The sequence below is a fragment of the Trichophyton benhamiae genome (genome assembly GCF_000151125.1).
Source record: "Trichophyton benhamiae CBS 112371 chromosome Unknown contig00346.0, whole genome shotgun sequence".
NCBI classification, from domain to species: domain Eukaryota; kingdom Fungi; phylum Ascomycota; class Eurotiomycetes; order Onygenales; family Arthrodermataceae; genus Trichophyton; species Trichophyton benhamiae.
This window is the reverse complement of record NW_003315064.1, coordinates 21,773-38,601: the sequence shown is the minus strand read 5'-3', so window position 1 is coordinate 38,601 and position 16,829 is coordinate 21,773. Positions and strand designations below refer to the sequence as shown.

Sequence of the window (16,829 nt, the reverse complement as noted above, 5' to 3'; positions counted from 1 at the left end):
AAAAAAAAGAAAAAGACCACTCAAACTCCTCTAGTCTATAACCATCATGTTTCATCCTTCATTAGAGATGGCCTCCATTTCATCCAGGATCACCTTATTGAACTCCTCCCACCCGTCTAGATAGATATGGTGGCCGGCCTTTTTGATAACGACAACCTTGGCCGAACCACGGTCTGCAAGCCTTTCTTCAGGGCTGGCGTCTTTGAGAATGCGCTCTCTCTCCTCGTCGATCTTCTTCTTCGCTGCGTGGCCGCCCTCGACGTCCATCCAGTCGTGGTCACCATACATCAGGACCACGGGGATACCGTTCTCCTTGCGCGGGACAGGCTGCGTGCCCGGGTTAGGTGCCGAAGCAGCAGTGACCGAGGTCGTGGACGAGGATGGCTGTGGGCTGGCGGAGGAATCTGCAGAGGAGGAGAGACTGGTCTGGGAGGCGGACGAAGGGACGGGTTCTCTGATGAGCTGGCGGCCCACGCCGTGGATTCGATTGATGAGGGGTTTGCGGGCGTATGCGCCGGGAGCGAGGATGTATGAGAGCGCATACTCGCCACTGCCACGCATTCTGAAGATGGAGTATGCATAGTCATGCAGGGCCTTTGATTCCGGCTGAGGCAGATGGGAGAAGCGTCGGGACGTCCAGCCGGATACAAGGCGAGGGCCAAGGGGGCCAGACCAGCGAACAAAGGAGAAAGGGGAGACGTTTGAGTCCCAGAGATAGGTCAGCCATTTGGGCAGGGGCCGCAGGAGAGGAGGAGTCCTGGCTGCGAGGCCATTGTTGTTGTTGTTGTTGTTATTGGCGTTGCCGGTGGTTGCGTCCTGGCTCTCAGTGAACTCGGCGGACAAGGTCGACTCTGACGGCTCGGTAAGCTCTGTGTCGACAGCCCGGGGATCCTTTGGTATTCCCACGGGGGAGGCGAGGATGAGCTTGTTGAGACGGCCGGGGTACTTGAGGGCGTAGGCAACGGCCATGTATCCTCCCAGGCTGTGGCCCATCAGGGTGAAGCGTTCAATCTTCCGCTTGACACGCCATTCCTCCAGGGCGTCGATGAACCAGTCCTCGGCCTCGGTGACGGCCTGGTCTCGCTCTTTGGCGTGGATCTTGAAGGGCGGGCGGGTGCTGCGTCCCATGCCGAGCAGGTCGAGGGCGTAGAGCTGCCATCCTTTGGCACGGCTGAGGCTCTCGAAGTTCTTGTAGAAGAAACCGAGCCCGGCCCCGTACCCATGCAGGACGACGAGGTTGTTCTCGACCTTCTCGCCCACGCGCTCGACGGAGAACTCGTTCAGGGCCCGATTGTCGCCGCTGAGCTGCACCATGCTGGACCGCCATCTGCGGGGGCCGTAAGGGTCGTCGATCGAGTTGGCGGACACCTGGCCCTCCTGGGAGGTGTCCGCAGCCGTCAGACTGTCGGCCGCCTGGCCATCGGGGACTGACGGCTCCTTGCCGGTCTGCTTGTGCGTGGGCACCTGCTGCAGGTAAGGGATGAAGGAGAGGACGCTGTGCTCAGCGGTGGCTGCGGGCATGCAAGTCCACTACACACCCACGTTAGCAACGAACGAATAAGCCAGAAAACAAGATCAAGAGCTGGAGACGAACCCATTGGCTGAATCCTTCCTTGTAGCCCAGCGGGAAGAAGCTCGACGGCTGCTTTGCCTGCGCCGGCTGTTCTGCTGCTGGCGAGGCCGTGGATGCTGCCTGCGTAGAGGCCATGGCAGCGTCCGACCAGCCGTCCGGGCGCGACGAAGGGGCAGAGGAGTCGAAGGGCGTCTGCGAGCGAGGCGCACTCAGCGTAGAAGCCGGCAGGGACGTTAATATCGAAGCTGATGCTGATGAAGTTGCAGTTGTAGCTGAAGCTGGCTGGTGGTGGTGAAGGAGCAGCGGGGGACGCGGCGAGCGGGCGGCGGCGATGAGAGGCAGCGCTGGGATTCTGCTTGAAGACAGCTTGACAGCGGACGGCCGAGCGACAGAGACGAGCCTGTCACTCTTCTTCTTCTGGATCTCGACTCTGGATCTCGACTTGTGATTGTTTCTCCTTGACTCTGGATATATCACTGTCGATGCTTCGTCCGGGGGAGTTAAGCCGGAGTTTGGCCGTCGGACGGAGCAGTCAGGGCGTTGCGTGGCGGGCGAGGATGGACGGCGAGGAGGCAGTGCAGCGGACAGACATAGCAGGAAAAGACAGTAGCAGGGCAGACGGAGCTGTAGACAAGCTGTAGATGAAGCCGTAGAGTAGGTGAAGATGAAGATGAAGAAGTAGGAGTAGGAGAAGTGGTGATCCATGCCAATAACACCAACTATCTAGCTAACTAACTCAACGTCGCCGGCTTTCTATACAGCAAAGACAGCAAGACAGCAACAGGACCTCAACGACCGCTACAACGGCCAGCCAGCGTTCGCACAGCTAGAATGACCGCGGAGGAGTGCTAGAGAGACATGTCGCAGCTCGACCAGATCGTCAAAGGCGCGCCGCCGCCCGAGATCCAGGTGCACCGGCCAGACACAGGCAGCCTGCCTCCCCCATCGCCCTCGCCCTCGCCCTCGCCCTCACCGGCGCCCTTGTCTTCGAGCTCGCAGGAGTCGTCTGTGACGGCCGCTGCGCCCGATCCGCTGTCCGCGCTGCCCTCCTCGCCGCCGCAGATATACCTGAACCTGCTCATCGTCGAGTCCGCCCTGCGCGCGCAGTACCTGGCGCTGCGGGCCCGGCGCCGCCAGAACACCTTCTTCCTGCTGCTGCTGGCCCTCTGGATCGTCTACTTCACCTATGCCCTCTTCTTCCGGCCGCGCGAGGACGGCAGAGGGCTCGGCGGCTCCGTCTACTGGGTCGTCGAGACCGGCGAGAAGGTCGCCCTCACCGGCGGCGTCGTCACGGCCATCCTCATCTGGGGCACCGGCCAGTGGGAGCGAGGCATGCGGTGGCCGCAGCGCTGGCTGGGGGTCACCAACCGGGGCATCCGGGGCATGAATGCAAAGGTCGTGGTCATCCCGGGCCCCTGGTGGAAGGAATTGCTCTCCTACATATCCTTCATCTTCCCTTACTCGGCCTTTTTCCCATCCAACACATCTTTCCACTACGTCGAGTACGAGAGGCCAGTCTCTGCCTCTGCCTCTGCTGCGGCTGCGGCTGCGGCTGCTGCTTCTGCTTCGGCTGGGGACAGGCCTGCCAGCCGCAGACGCCGGGGAAGCTCAGTGACCAGTCTGCGCCAGCCGCCGGACGAAGAAAACCGCATTGGGGTCGAGGAAGACCTGGCTCCCGGGGGTGACTACATACGGCTGCTCTTGCTGCCCAAATCATTCTCCCCGGCCTTCCGCAAGAACTGGGACGAGTACCGGACCGACTACTGGGAGAAGGAGAACGAACGGCGCGCTCGTCTGCGCCAGAAGGTCAAGGAGTTCACCCGCCAACAGGCCAGAGCAAACGCCGGCTGGCTCTGGTGGGCCAAATGGAGATACTGGAGACAAAGCTACCCGCGTGCTATACCCGTCATCAGCAAGAGTGGCCGGGACATCGAGAGATATACCCATCACAGGGCCTCGCACTCCCGCAATTGGAACGCCAGCGAGCGGGAGAAACTCCGCCGGACGCCCCCCTACGCTGACTCGCACTCACACTCGCACTCGCACTCGCACTCGAGGACGTCTTCTCGAAGCTCAACGCCCCATGCCGTCTCTGACGTCGAGGACAAGCTGCCTCTTGACCGTGAGCGGCGGTCGTCTGTCTCCCGCCGCGGCAGTGGTGGTTCTCCCGGCACGCCCAAGAGGAACAAGTCGGTCTCTCAGACAGCTTCGGGATCAAGCAGGTTCTCTACCCCCTTGACTCCCCTGTCAGCCAGCGGCAGTGATGAGGGTTCGTGATAGCAAGAAACAAAAGCAAAAAGAATGCATTTTTTACTTTGGTAAGCAGTCATGCATTAGAGCGTTTGGAGATATATAGCCTGTTTTATGTCTAGCATTGAATCAATTACAATTTCTTCTACATCCACAGCTTTGCAATTGGTATCTCAAACATCAATAATAACTGGTTGACTACCAGCTAGTTGCTTCATAGTATAAGCCAGTTATTTGAGATAAAGTGGTTATTTACATACTATCTCACAACTCCTTTGCAATTTCTTCTAGGCCACACTACGTAGAAACAACAACAAAATAAGAATAAAAAATAAAATAAAATAAAATAAAATAAAATAAAATAAAAAATGTCTTCTTAATATATATGGTATCTGGCGTCTTCAACCGGCTAAAAGAACTAGACAACACCCATAGTTAAGCGACACACCAAGGCTACTCCTCGAGGTCTTCTTTTTCCTCATCCTCCTCTTCCTCATCTTCGGCATCATCCCCATCTTTGCTAGGAGGAGATGGTATCAACATGCTATTTGCGAGGTTGATGGCCATGGTGTCCTCAGTTTCGTCCACGTTTGTCGTGGAGTTGTCGCCATCGAACGTCGTGGATTTATAGAATACCTCAGGGAGGTAGTGGTCGGACACCCGACGAGCGAGGTTTATGAGCATTGAGCGACGCAGATACTCGCCGGGTGTAGCCCACATACATCTCCCGGTCTCAACCTCCTGCACCCAGTCCAACCTGCCCTGGGTTTTCAGCATCAGGTACGTCATGACGTACCGGAAGTAGAGGTACCGTCTAGCAGGCCGGTTATTTCCGAGGAATGTCAACGTCTTGCCATGCAGAAACTAATGGGTGTCAGTATATACTTTAGCGGTTGATAGATTGGTAGCTAAGGCGGAGGAGGTCTTCTTACATTCCACTTGGCTCCACCGGCAGCGACGTGCTTGAGGAGGGCTGGGTCTGTGACAACGAGCTTCCATTGGACGATTTCGTCTGCGGCTGATGGTGCTTTCACTGGTACAACCACTACGTTTCCCATGTCCATTGCCATTTCGATGTTCTTTTCAAGCATGAGACCTAGCGTACGTTAACTACCATTGATCGAAGACAGGGCGAAGTATAAGGGTTATGAACTCACTATTTCTAGGGTCATCTATAGTAACCTCCCTGGCCCCAAATAAGTGGACAACTGACATTTCATCTAGGCTCTTGGGGACAAGATGGGCTGCTCGGACTTCGCTCGACGGGAGCCACCCTAAGACATGGCAGAATGCAAGTTTGCGTGGCACAAAGTCCGTTTCCTCTATTTTGGACGCCTCGTAAAAGACTTCAACAGCCTGGCGGAATGAATTTTCCTTGAACTTGGTCTTTGCCTGGTTCCCGGATGCTGACGCTATCTTAGCCGCCATAGCATCGACATATGCAGACTCAAGCTCTTTATACTGGGGCATTGCAGCTTCCATGTCTTCTTGTATGAGTTTCTTCTGGAGTTTAATGACACGGATTTCTCTGTTTAGCGGCATAGATGCGAGTGCCAGGTCTTTGATGGTATCTAACGCCACAAGGGGTGGCAGGCGTCCGAGGCGCGAGAGATCATGGATGGCAGTTTTGCAGTCTTCAATATAGTCAACTTCTGATTCAAGCGCATCTATCTTGGTGGCCAGAAAATCTGAAGAGGTAGAGACACTCGACGCTGAGGAAGCCTGACGCATCCGTTTCCTTGACTCAGCCAAAGCTGTTCGCTGCTCATCAGTGAGCATGGCATGGTAGGCCTCGGGGAGGTGTTCCTTTTCAGTTTGCTGGCTCGACATTATGGGAATAACGGAGGAGTGTAGTCAAAGTAAGAGTCGAGTCCGAGATACCGTCAAAGTGAGGCAGAGGATGAGAGCCGAAAGGGTTTCAAGTAAGAGCTGACGCCGGTGTCTCCTGTGAGAACGACTGTAGACAGGGAACAACCGTGAAGTGAGGATGACCAGACCGGGAAAAGAGAAGAGAGGACTTGGAGGATATCGGGGATATTGGAGATATTTATACCCAGGACAGGACAGGACAGGATAAGTCAACTGTCACTGTCGCCGCCGCTTGCGCAGGTGAGGTCTGTCGTTCCTGTCGTCACTCTTCTGGCAGCCGCCCAAAGTGAATAGACAAGCCATCGGCTATGTCGTCATCGACCGCATTTTGGCATAAGTTGCATAACCCGGCATGCCTACCTATAACCAGCAAAGGGTATCGGACGGACATGCTGCTATATTAGATAGCCAGTCGTCATCTCGCTTCATCCATCGACCTCTCACCACCCTCCTCGTACAAAGGGAGAAGAATGTTGTTTGGGTATATGTAATTAATTAGATCACCGATAACTACAAAATAATTATAACGAGCGAGAGAGACACGGAGTAAGTAGTAAAGAGGCAGAAGTAGCAGGATGTGTCGCACGTGACCATCACCTGACTGTGCCTGAGTCAGCAGGAAAGAGTTGCGAACCTTCTATAAACCCCCTATATACCTAATGGACGCAGAGAAGGACATTGCCAATACAGAGATTTAGATCTCTCACACAACGTGTATTATAACTATTTAAAGGAGATACAAGGTCGGTGTGTAAACCAGTGAAGCTACCACGGTACTTTTGAATAGGAATAATATATCAACTCGCCGTCATTCATTACAGATCTATGGAAAGAAAACATCAGAGTACTCATAGTCGGTAAACGGTCTCATCACCAAGATACCTAGTAGCACCTGAGTCAGCCTATGTGCCGGAATTTACAAGGGTATAAATATTAAAAGGAGAACTTACATGATTTCGTTTCGGTCATTCATTACGGCCAAAGCTTGGAGTGCCTCGGCCAATTCAAACTCACCATCACTTCCTGCACTGGACGACCGTACGGAAGTGTTAACAGCCTCAACGACCTTCTGCACATCCGCAGAATCTCCCTGGAACAGATCAGACCTCATAAGTGGGCCGAGAGCTTGTCGGAACGTGCTCAGACGAGCTGGTGGGAGTGGAGGTAGGGATGCGGATGCTGCGACCGCATTTGCCAGGATATCCGCCTGGGATTCTGTGTTGTCTGTCTCCTGAGATTCAAGAAGCTGGGATGCTGGATGTGACGAGGCCACAGACATTTGCGATTGGGACTGTGTTTGTTGGCTTCGTGTCTGTCTAGACGACGAGGGCGCTGCCCGGCCACTAGGAGAAGCGTTGTATGTGCCATCCTCGTCATCGTCATCATCATCATCATCAGCAATACTAGTACCATTTACGCCAGGAGTAGATGTTGCTCTGGAGCCTCTGAGGCCCGGCCGGTTGCTGGACCGAGCTCCTGCAGCCGATTGTGTCGTCCTCCTGCGTGGTGTATAGTCTCCCTCATCGTCATTGTCAGAATCCTCTGAATCAGAGTCCGATTCTGGTATATTGGCAGTCTTGCGTCTCTTGCGTCTCTCATCTTCAACCACTTCCTTGAATAGAGCAAATCGGAGAATAGCTTCAGCAGCCTTGGCGTCCTTCTCATCTACTCGGTTGGACAGACGTGCCTTTGCATGAGCCGTGGAGAGACGGATTAAGGTCTCGAGCGTACGAGCAGTCATGGGAGATGTCTTCCTCTGATTTCCAAGTAGCTCGTCATTTCGGAGGGCAGAGTATGTGCTCACAATATGGTCGGCGGCACCCTTGCTGAGAATTGGCTTGATTCGTGATTTCGCATATTGGATATATTTCTTGACAAAGGGAAGGCTGAGCACTTCTACCTTCTTGCCAGCCCTTCTACCACTCTGAGAGATGCCGGCATGAAGCATAACATTGAACTTCTCGTACACTTCGGTGGTTCGGTTCTTGTCCTGGCTTTCTTCCAGCCCGACCCCAAGACTGGAGCCAGCTTGCTCACGAACGGGAGCCCCTTCTTCCTGTCTTGGGTCACGGTACTGATGCATTCGTAGAACATGCTCAGAAACGAGCCTATCCCTCTTGTCATCAATATCGTCAGTAACCACGAAGAGAAGATCGAAACGTGACAAAAGTGAGTCGGGCAAAGCAATGTTCTTATGCGGGTCTTTATGCGTATCATATTGGCCAAAGATTGGATTTGCGGCTGCAATGACACTACACCGCGCATTTAAAGACGTATGAATGCCGGCCTTTGCAATCGTGACGGTCTGTTGTTCCATAACTTCGTGGATTGCAACTCGATCAACATCGCTCATCTTGTCGAACTCGTCAATGCACACTACTCCTCGATCTCCCAAGACCATAGCACCAGCTTCTAGCCTACGCTCTCCGGTTTCTTTATCGGTGGTCACGGCGGCAGTAAGACCAACACCAGACGAACCTCGGCCGGTGGTGGCAATTGCCAATGGAGCAGTGTTGAGGACAAATCGTAGAAGTTGGGATTTGGCTGTCGACGGGTCACCAACCATTAGAATATTGATGTCTCCACGAAGATGGGTTCCGTTATCCAGATTCTTTTCCATTCCACCCAACAACATGAGCAATATAGCTCTTTTGATATAATCATGGCCATATATACTTGGTGCAAGGGACTGGGAAAGAAGATCAAATATATTCTTCTTCTTTGCCAGCTTATTAATATTTCTAACATCCGTGTCCGTGATCGTGGGTTGGACAATTCCTCCTCCAGACTTGGAGGCGAGGTGGATGACATTGTTTGCAATAACCACTGTGCGGAAAGTTGAACTGCTAGAGTTTGTATTTCGATTTCCAAGAGATCGGTAAACTCCTACGAGCTGTATCCTGTCTCCTGGTTTAGCCCTGTCAACAAGATCATCATCAAGGATAACATCAACGCCACGTGGAAGCTGTCCAGCAGGTGCCCTTTCTGGCATTTCTTGTATAGAGATCATTTGGTGGTCTCTGTATTTGCAGTATCCGTATTCGGTTATAAGCTTTGTTCATTCGTTAGTAAACACAGAGCGTCCCCAATGGCTTCTGAAGGTGGCTTCTCACTGGATTTCCATGTTCATCCTGCTGAGGATACACATTTAAACTTGTTGATCCACTGGCTGTCATTGTTTGATCCTGGTATGTCCTTGACAAAAAGGCTTTGGCTTTGGGGTTGTAATGAACGCTTCGAATAATCTTGGGTCTGACGAGGGAGCATTTTGTTACGATGCCCTCCAGGGCGATCATTCGGTTTAAATGTGATGAGCTGAGTGTTCGAGGATTGCAAGCATATTCACCAAACGCACCAACATATGCGCAGTGATATTCCTATCCACCGATTAGATTTGGGCCTGCGGGATGTAGTGGTACTATCTTAACGCACAGTTTCATCTGCATCTTCGCTTCGTGGTTGAGTGGCTATGGTTGTGACGATTTCTCGCAATGCTTGATCAAATGCCAATGTATACTCAAAGGGTGAAGTGAGTAGTCTATTCAAGTGTGAGAATTCGTTTCGTTCAAGTTTAATGCTGACGGGGTTATACCCTTTTGCTAGCTCTGGGCTGTGGGCTCTGATATCGTCGATACTAATCTAGAAGAGAGAGGGCCATTAGCATGATTATATTTCCCTTTGTTCCTTGAATCTGAGTTATGCGAGTGCAGTTATGTACCGTGAATCTGCGAAGTCCTCTATTTATCATCACAGCTATGTCTGCGCGGTAACTACAGGACGTTAGAATCGGCGATTCGTTGTAATACTTGGTATAAAACTACCTTCGAGCTCGGGGATCAACTAACGGAGACTTGTTAGAGCTTAGAACAACTATGTGAGATCAATTATATCAGAACTAACCAGGGTCAAGGAACTCCGTTGCCGCTCGCTTGTTATCGCGCGCAGCTTCATCTCGAAGCAGCGGGGGGCCATCCATATTGAGTAAGGGGGATTCTAAGATATCAGGGAGAAAGACGTTGTTGAGTCAAATTGCAAAGGCAAACTGCAGCTTTGAGATACTTTTTCAGCTGGCCGAGAAGACAGATTAGTTATCTAGGACTGTGACACTTGCTGGGTGTCTTTTTTTGACTTGTTGAAGTTGCGAAAGAAGAAAATCCTCATAAAACGCGAGACTTACACGCGACACGCGAATTAAAGTGGTTTTTGGAAGACGCGCGTTAACTAGGCCAATGAGAAGGCAAGTTTTACTTGCTGCCCGACAACACTCGAAAGAAGATTAATTACTCATTCAAGATGGATATAACTATAATACATAGGGTTGATGTTGGTACATTAGGGAACTCTCTAGACAAAGATTATAACACTGCTTTGAGCAGGGATATACTATATACAGATTTTGTGGATGAGCCATGACTACTTTTCAGTTTCTTCAAACGCAGAGCGGCGTATGTAGTTATCCAAGTCCCACTGATCCTCAGGGCTTAATACTCGCTCGGCAAAAGGAACAGCGTTTGATTGCTCTGATACGCCCAGCCTCTGCCGGCGGGACATGTCTTCGGCCAACAAAGAGTCCAACAACGGCGGCGCTGGCTCAGTAGATTCGAAAACATTGGGCTGCTCATGAATCTCAGGTGTCCATTCAGAGTCGGATTTGTCTTCATCCTCTCGAACATCATTATCCTCTTCAAAAGGAGATTCCACCTCGCCAGTATTGATTCGTTCACTTCCCTCTCCCAAAACACCGCCGGTCCATACGTCGTCGTTGGAAATTTCAACTCTTGGAAGTCGCTCTATATCGGCCTGATCGGCCTTGTAGCGGCGAAGGATATTTTGGAATTTTTCCTCCAAGTATGGGATCGTAGCAACGGCAGTGTATGTTTTAGGTGCCTTAGAAAATAACTCATTCATCTCTTTTCCTCCGTCAACGATTGATCGGGATCGGAAATCAATAAGGGCGGAAGCAAGGTGAAGGATATTGAGATGAGTAGGCTGCATGTAATCCGGCTGAACCTTTGCCCACAGAGCACGGACCTTACGCCCAATCATACGACCAGGCTTTCCTCGGCGGAAAGGCCCTTCCATGAGATCCATTTCCATATGTGCACCCTCCGGCCTAAGGGTATACCCACGCTTTATATACCTCCAACCTGGGTAGTTGGGCATGAACTTCTCCTCGAAAATAGTGAATGCCCGCATCTGGGAGGCAGGGTCACGGGAAAGACAGAGAATATTAACATATAGAGACCAATTATGTGTGCTGAATGCAAACCCAAGCTTTTCAATCTGTTTCACAAGATCCGCGATTTTTAAGTGGAGATTCTGTGATGATAGAGATCGCATATAAGTCGAAATGCAGTGTGAAAGATCAAAGCGGTGAGATGGAAGGACCGTTGGTGTCTTGGTGCAAAAAGTAACTTCAGCTGGGCCCTTCTTGCTAACCCTGGGTGCCGCAAGAAATCCAGTTGGGCGTGATAAGGCTGCTTGGACATTGATTCCGCGCGAGCGCTGGAGGGTATGGGTAAGAGCAGCCTCGAAACATTTCTTGACTTCATAATGCTGATTTTTTGCTAGAAAGTTTACCATCAGAGCATGAAGTATCATAGGGGAATGTGGCAAGCGATCTGGGAGCGTGGATCTCGATTTCTGTGAAAATTCCAAGAATAGCTCTCCGACCTTTTCATCCCTGTTATTCCGCCCATACGCCCTGATAAGCTGTTCGTAAAATGCAGCAGGGAATGCCTCGCGCAATGATCGACCCCGGGCTCCAGGCTGCGGTTGTTTGGTACTGAAATCTTGGGTATCGAGCTGAGCCATGGCGGTTTTGAGAAGTTTTTCTGCATGTGGAAGGGCGAATTTTGCACTGGATGCGCTTCCCATTGTTTCCCTAGCCCGTCGGATATCACGATCAATTTGAGATTGAAGCATAGCCAAAGTTCCACTCAAGCCAGTTTTATTAAAACGTTCCATTATCTCAGTGTACAGTACTTGGACCATATCACGGTTTGTTTCCTGTACGTAGCCGTGGAGAAGGATGGCGTAATGGAATAGTGTTAAATGAATCTCGTGGTTTCTGTGCAAGACTCCCAAGATTTTGCGTGCAGAGTTCGTTTTGCCAACGCGAACAAGACTGGACATCATTGCGGCATATGTCATGCCATCAAATTGGATTCCTGCATCCTGCATGCGATTCTGTATTCTTAAAACGGCAGTGATATCAATGGTGTATGCGTAATTCCATAGGAGAATATTCCAAGTTCTGGTCATAGTACTGGCGGGAAATTTTGATGTAGCCTCTTCAGCCACCTTCTCAGCATCTAGGTACCTTCGATGTTTGCATAATACTTCAACCATGGTGTCGAACATAGAACGCTGTAGACGGACTCCGTTTCGCTTAGCCATGTCGAATAAATCCAAAACGGCCCTGATATCACCGCGCCCAGCAGACAAACCCATCAAAATGGTGAAGCTAACGGCATCGGGAGCCATGCCGCTCTGAAGCATTTGTTGGAATGTACGAAGCGCCCCTTCTAGGTTTTTATTTTTCGAATAGGCAGTAAGAAGAATGTTCCAGTACTGAACCCGTGGTTCAACCCCAAGTTCAGAAACATGGTTGAACCATTTTTGAGTTTCCTTCACGTCACCGGTTCTGGCATGGACATAGAGTAGTGGAGTTAAGATTTCAGTTGAATCTGCACGCCCATGGTCTGCTGTGTAGTCATTGTAAAAACGGAGTGTCGACGAAGTGTCACCAAGTCTCGCTGAGACAGTTAGGGCATCATGGTAAGCCAGTAGCGGTGGCTTGCCATAATGTAAGCGGTATTCGTCTAGGAGGTAATCGACACCTTCCAAGACCTCTATATTACACAACATATGCAGCAGCCCCGTGATCAATGCTTTTGGTGGAGTGATTTGAGGAATACGCCAACGGAAGTTGCGATATAGCATGATTGAACGACCATTTGCCGACCTGATCTTGGAAGATAGTAGAGATCTGATAGCCAGAATATAATCGTCATGGTTGAAGAGTTCAAGTTTGATGGAGTTTTCGAAAATCTTCAGTAACTCGTTCATTGACACCGACATCATAGCTCTATCATGAGAGATAACAAGCTGAACAATGTAGCGGGCCATCTCCGTTGTATCATTTGTATTGCGCTGCTGAACAACTTCGAGGAGAGCAAGCAACCGATTTGCTAACAGTTTCGACTGGCGGTCCACGGCTGGCAGTTTATTAGGTAGCGTATGAGGCTGAAGATTCCAAACGCTAAGAGCATTCTCCCAGTCCATGCGATTCACAAACTCCATAAATGCATATTGCCAACATTGCGTCTGGCCCCGCGCAGACGCTTCTCCACACAATTCCAAGGCAAAATTGGTATATGCTCTGCTTTTAGCATTCAAAGCAATCTTAACTGTGCTCAAATAATCACGCTCGCTGCGATTTGTTGGATTTATTCGTTCAAAAAGTAGTTGACAACGCTGAAAATCTCTGGGGTCCTGAGATGTCGAAAGGTATGATAAAAGATCTGATTCAAATCCTCTAGGAGAACCACTCGATCTATAGAGCCACCACGCAGCACCGTAATCTCGGGGGCCCTTATCTGTAAGGAATTTTCGGAGAACATCTGGACTCTCATTGGATCTAACATCGTTTGAAAAGGAATTTCCTGTGTCTAATGATTCCTCGGTAAGGCAGTTGCTGGCCGAAGAAGAGTATGTTCTGTATATATTTCTTTTTCTCCTGCTGAGGTTTCTCTTGGGTTCGGATTTATAGGTGCGGGCGAACAGCCGGGTTTTTGGAGGGTAGAGGAACTCGAGTGGTGTGGGTGGGAGAGTCGAGTCCAAGGGGGCATCATCGTTATTATGCTGCGCGGGCGGCCTCTTCCCTAACCTTGACTGGACGGCGTAGTAATATAAAAGGGACAGAGCGGAGGAGTCGTCGGTATTGCAGTGCCAGAATTTGGGGTGCAATATATGTCGTGACCGAAAGGTGTGCTTGGAACCGAGATAGACATGCTGGCTAGCATTCTCGATACACCGAACAGCACGCTCGAGCATTCCCTGGACTGCGAGCTAGCACACTTCTGAGAGGAATTGGCATTTCACAGCTGAAAGGGCATAATCGGGATGAAGTCAAGGGAAATTGGTTAAAGCATGAGAAAAAAAATTCCTCATGAGGTCGAAAAGTGTAGGTTGCACCAGTCTCGAGACGAAGTATGCCTCCCGGCCAAAATGGGTAATTAAGAAATCAACTTCTTATCCTCACGGAGCTGGATAACAGCCAATAAAATGAGCAGTGGAAGAGAGACGTTGGCAGCGAGTTGCTTGAGCTCGTCGTTTTGAATATCAAATTGAAGCTCTGGTCAGGAAAAGAAATGGAAGCACGTCGCTGAGTAAGCATATCGGATAATAGTTACAACTATTCCGAGATATTTTCAGCCCACAAATGCTTATGTAATCCATGTTAAATCGGAAAGTTGCTGGCGGGGAGAAAGAAAAGAAGCAGAAGCAAGAGAAAAGACGATTGATAGACGGATTATTGAGCGTGGAGACGCAGCTGGAGATTGAATAATACCATGGATATCACAGGATTCATCGTGACGCACAGGGCGGAAGCCCTTTCAATGGGCGACTACAACAAATATCGAGCGATGTTGACACGACGATTGCATACCCTCAACAAACGACTGGGGAGAACGACGCCCAAGAACAAGAAATTCTCCGGTAAAGTAGCTATCACATCTAGTGACATAACTAAAGATCATGGGTATGTGTTTGTGCAATTGGTAGTGTTATTACTGGTGCTAATGATGGCTATAGATATGTTCGGATACTACTTCTTTCCGCTGAGCGAGCATGGGCAGAAGCTATGCACATGCGATCCGTTCACTCTCAGGACACGTCAAAGAAAGGGATGGTTGGGTCAGCAAGGCGACACATAATCTCCAGGCTGACGAAGTCTACCGTCTACGCAAAGCAGCTGGCATCCGCACTTGAGAACCAGCAGGAATCAGGCGCTTCTCGAACCGACATCTTAGAAGCTCACGCATATCTGGCCACATTGATGACGACGTGTTGGATGGAGAGGCGACAATGGGAGAACTGCTTGAAACAAGCATCCCTGGCTCGAGTGTTGTATGCTGCGCTGGAGAAGCAGGATAAACAAGGAAATATCCAGGAAGTTATTTCGGGAACGGTTGACCCGAGCATACGCTACTCTGCGTACCAGCTTAAGATACCTCGATCAGTGCCTCTAAGCACGATTGCAAAGAAGTATTTCCCGGCAGACAGCCCCTTGAGGGGGAAAGTAGAAGCCATTGACCCACATTGTTTAAGTGAGGATACGGCCGAGGGAGGGCCAGATGCTGCTGCCGGATCAGGAGACGGCCAGACTTTCCCACAAACCATTACTTGGAGGTCAAGGACAGTGAAGATTGAAGATTCCGCGATATCACAGGCTCTGGCGTCTGCCGCTTCGGCAGAGGCTCAGCTGGTAGCTTGGATTGCCAAGCAAGGTGGTCAAAAGGCGTCTTCCAAAGAAACAGCAGCAAACTATGATAATGTGATAATTGCGAGCCAGGACGCTGTTGATGCAACGAAGGCGGCAATTGACGAGCTAACTAGTGAAGGGATAGACCAAGGGGATGCCCGGATGCAGAGTCTACAGATAACAAAGACGGCTGTCAACTACCGGCTCGTGGGATGGCGAGTTGGTCGGAATAGGGTGCTCTGTGGTGGTGCTGATGGGCTGAGCTTCGCTCCTCCGGCGGCTGCTCGCCGAAAGGGCAAAGAAGAAGACGGAGCGGAAACTCCCAAGCAAGAAAGCCTGGGTAGACGAATTGGTCGGCTTCGAGAACATGTGGTGTTGTATGATTCTATTTTGCAGAGTTTGGAGTCTGTCAAGGAGCTTCCCGGTGTTGCAGCCGATGCAGCTTTTGTTCGAGAACTTGAAGCCAAACTCTCCTACTTCAAGTCATTACGGTGGGTCTTTGCTTACCACAAAAACGAATAGATAGGTGAAAAACTAACGTGTGTGTGTACAGATGTCTCGCAATTGGAAGGTCTTATGCATTCAAGTCGGAGTCAAAAAACGCTCTTGCACTGTTCATCCGCGCAGACGAACTTGTATCCAAGGCTCTACCATCGTGCAGCGAGGAAACTGATGCATCGAGCCACCCACTCGGCGTCGACGTCACTCGATCCCAGGCGGAAGAGCTGCATGTCCAGCTTGAGCATCTTGTCTGGCAGTACCGTGGCATAGTGGAGATCGAGAAACTGGCCGCCGAGTCTGACCAACGAGACCCGGCAACGCTGCCCCCGGTGGTGCGGCGGATGCAAGAATACCACCTTGACGGGGTAGATCTCAGCAACCTTGTGGCCTATCCACCGAGGCTGGAGCCCATCCCCGTCAAACCCATCTTCCTCGATCTGGCGTGGAACTACATCCAGTATCCGATGGAGAAGAAGAAGGGCATCCTTCCTGATACCGCAGGGGCCACCAGTGCGGTGGGAGCTGAGCCGGCTCCATCTGCGGAGCCCAAGAAGGAGACCAAGAAGGGCTGGTTTGGATTTGGTCGCTAGACACCAGCCCACAGCAGATGTTATATAAACCGCATTTTAACAAACCCCAAAAAAAAAAAAAAAAAAATAAGACATATAAAAAGAAGAATTGTGATGATTGATTGAATAGTTATGGACACTACTATGATGGCATGGCCTCGTTAGTCCAACCTTTCTGACTGAGCACTAGGCGGTACCCGTCCGGGTCCTCGAGGGTGACCCCAAAGCGCTCCCAGTACTCGTTCCGCGCGGTGACTCTCTTCCCGCCCGCCGCCAGCAGCCTGTCGACGGTCCCCGGATCAACTGGGCCGTCCACGTAAAGCACCAAGAGATCCTCCTCCGTCGGCCTTGGGGGCGTCTCCCCCTGCGAGTCATCGACTATCTCCAGATGCCACGCTGCTCCGGGCCACCCCAGCATGACCAGCGCATGACCGCCGAGGGTCTCGGGTCCGCACCGCCAGAGTACGCTGAGGCCCAGCCCGTCAACGTAGAAGCGTTCCGTCCTGGCGATGTCGAGGGAGGGACGGGCGATGCGGAGATGGCATGAGGCGGATGGTGCCTTGCCGGAGCCGACTTG

General features: G+C 51.1%; 6 protein-coding genes across 6 annotated transcripts; 2 read left to right on the top strand and 4 right to left on the bottom strand.

Annotated features, from left to right (window-relative positions):
* Nucleotides 1-51: 51 nt before the first annotated feature.
* Nucleotides 52-2,278, bottom strand: ARB_03820 (uncharacterized protein; the record flags this gene model as incomplete). The annotated part of the gene is made up of 2 exons (XM_003009848.1): nt 52-1,530; nt 1,556-2,278. The coding sequence occupies 2 exons, from the start codon at nt 2,276-2,278 to the stop codon at nt 52-54; spliced, it is 2,202 nt and encodes a 733-aa protein (XP_003009894.1).
* A 153-nt stretch (nt 2,279-2,431) lies between these two features.
* Nucleotides 2,432-3,850, top strand: ARB_03819 (uncharacterized protein; the record flags this gene model as incomplete). The annotated part of the gene is made up of 1 exon (XM_003009847.1): nt 2,432-3,850. The coding sequence occupies one exon, from the start codon at nt 2,432-2,434 to the stop codon at nt 3,848-3,850; it is 1,419 nt and encodes a 472-aa protein (XP_003009893.1).
* Nucleotides 3,851-4,276: 426 nt separating this feature from the next.
* Nucleotides 4,277-5,653, bottom strand: ARB_03818 (uncharacterized protein; the record flags this gene model as incomplete). Its single annotated transcript, XM_003009846.1, has 3 exons — nt 4,277-4,687; nt 4,756-4,919; nt 4,981-5,653. 3 exons carry the CDS (start codon nt 5,651-5,653, stop codon nt 4,277-4,279), a joined length of 1,248 nt encoding a protein of 415 aa, XP_003009892.1.
* A 985-nt stretch (nt 5,654-6,638) lies between these two features.
* Nucleotides 6,639-8,702, bottom strand: ARB_03817 (uncharacterized protein; the record flags this gene model as incomplete). The annotated part of the gene is made up of 1 exon (XM_003009845.1): nt 6,639-8,702. One exon carries the CDS (start codon nt 8,700-8,702, stop codon nt 6,639-6,641), a length of 2,064 nt encoding a protein of 687 aa, XP_003009891.1.
* A 1,403-nt stretch (nt 8,703-10,105) lies between these two features.
* ARB_03816 (translation regulator (Cya5), putative) lies at nt 10,106-13,750 on the bottom strand (the record flags this gene model as incomplete). Its single annotated transcript, XM_003009844.1, has 1 exon — nt 10,106-13,750. One exon carries the CDS (start codon nt 13,748-13,750, stop codon nt 10,106-10,108), a length of 3,645 nt encoding a protein of 1,214 aa, XP_003009890.1.
* Nucleotides 13,751-14,268: 518 nt separating this feature from the next.
* On the top strand, nt 14,269-16,273 carry ARB_03815 (signal recognition particle, putative; the record flags this gene model as incomplete). Its single annotated transcript, XM_003009843.1, has 3 exons — nt 14,269-14,459; nt 14,642-15,673; nt 15,736-16,273. 3 exons carry the CDS (start codon nt 14,269-14,271, stop codon nt 16,271-16,273), a joined length of 1,761 nt encoding a protein of 586 aa, XP_003009889.1.
* Between the last annotated feature and the right edge of the window lie 556 nt (nt 16,274-16,829).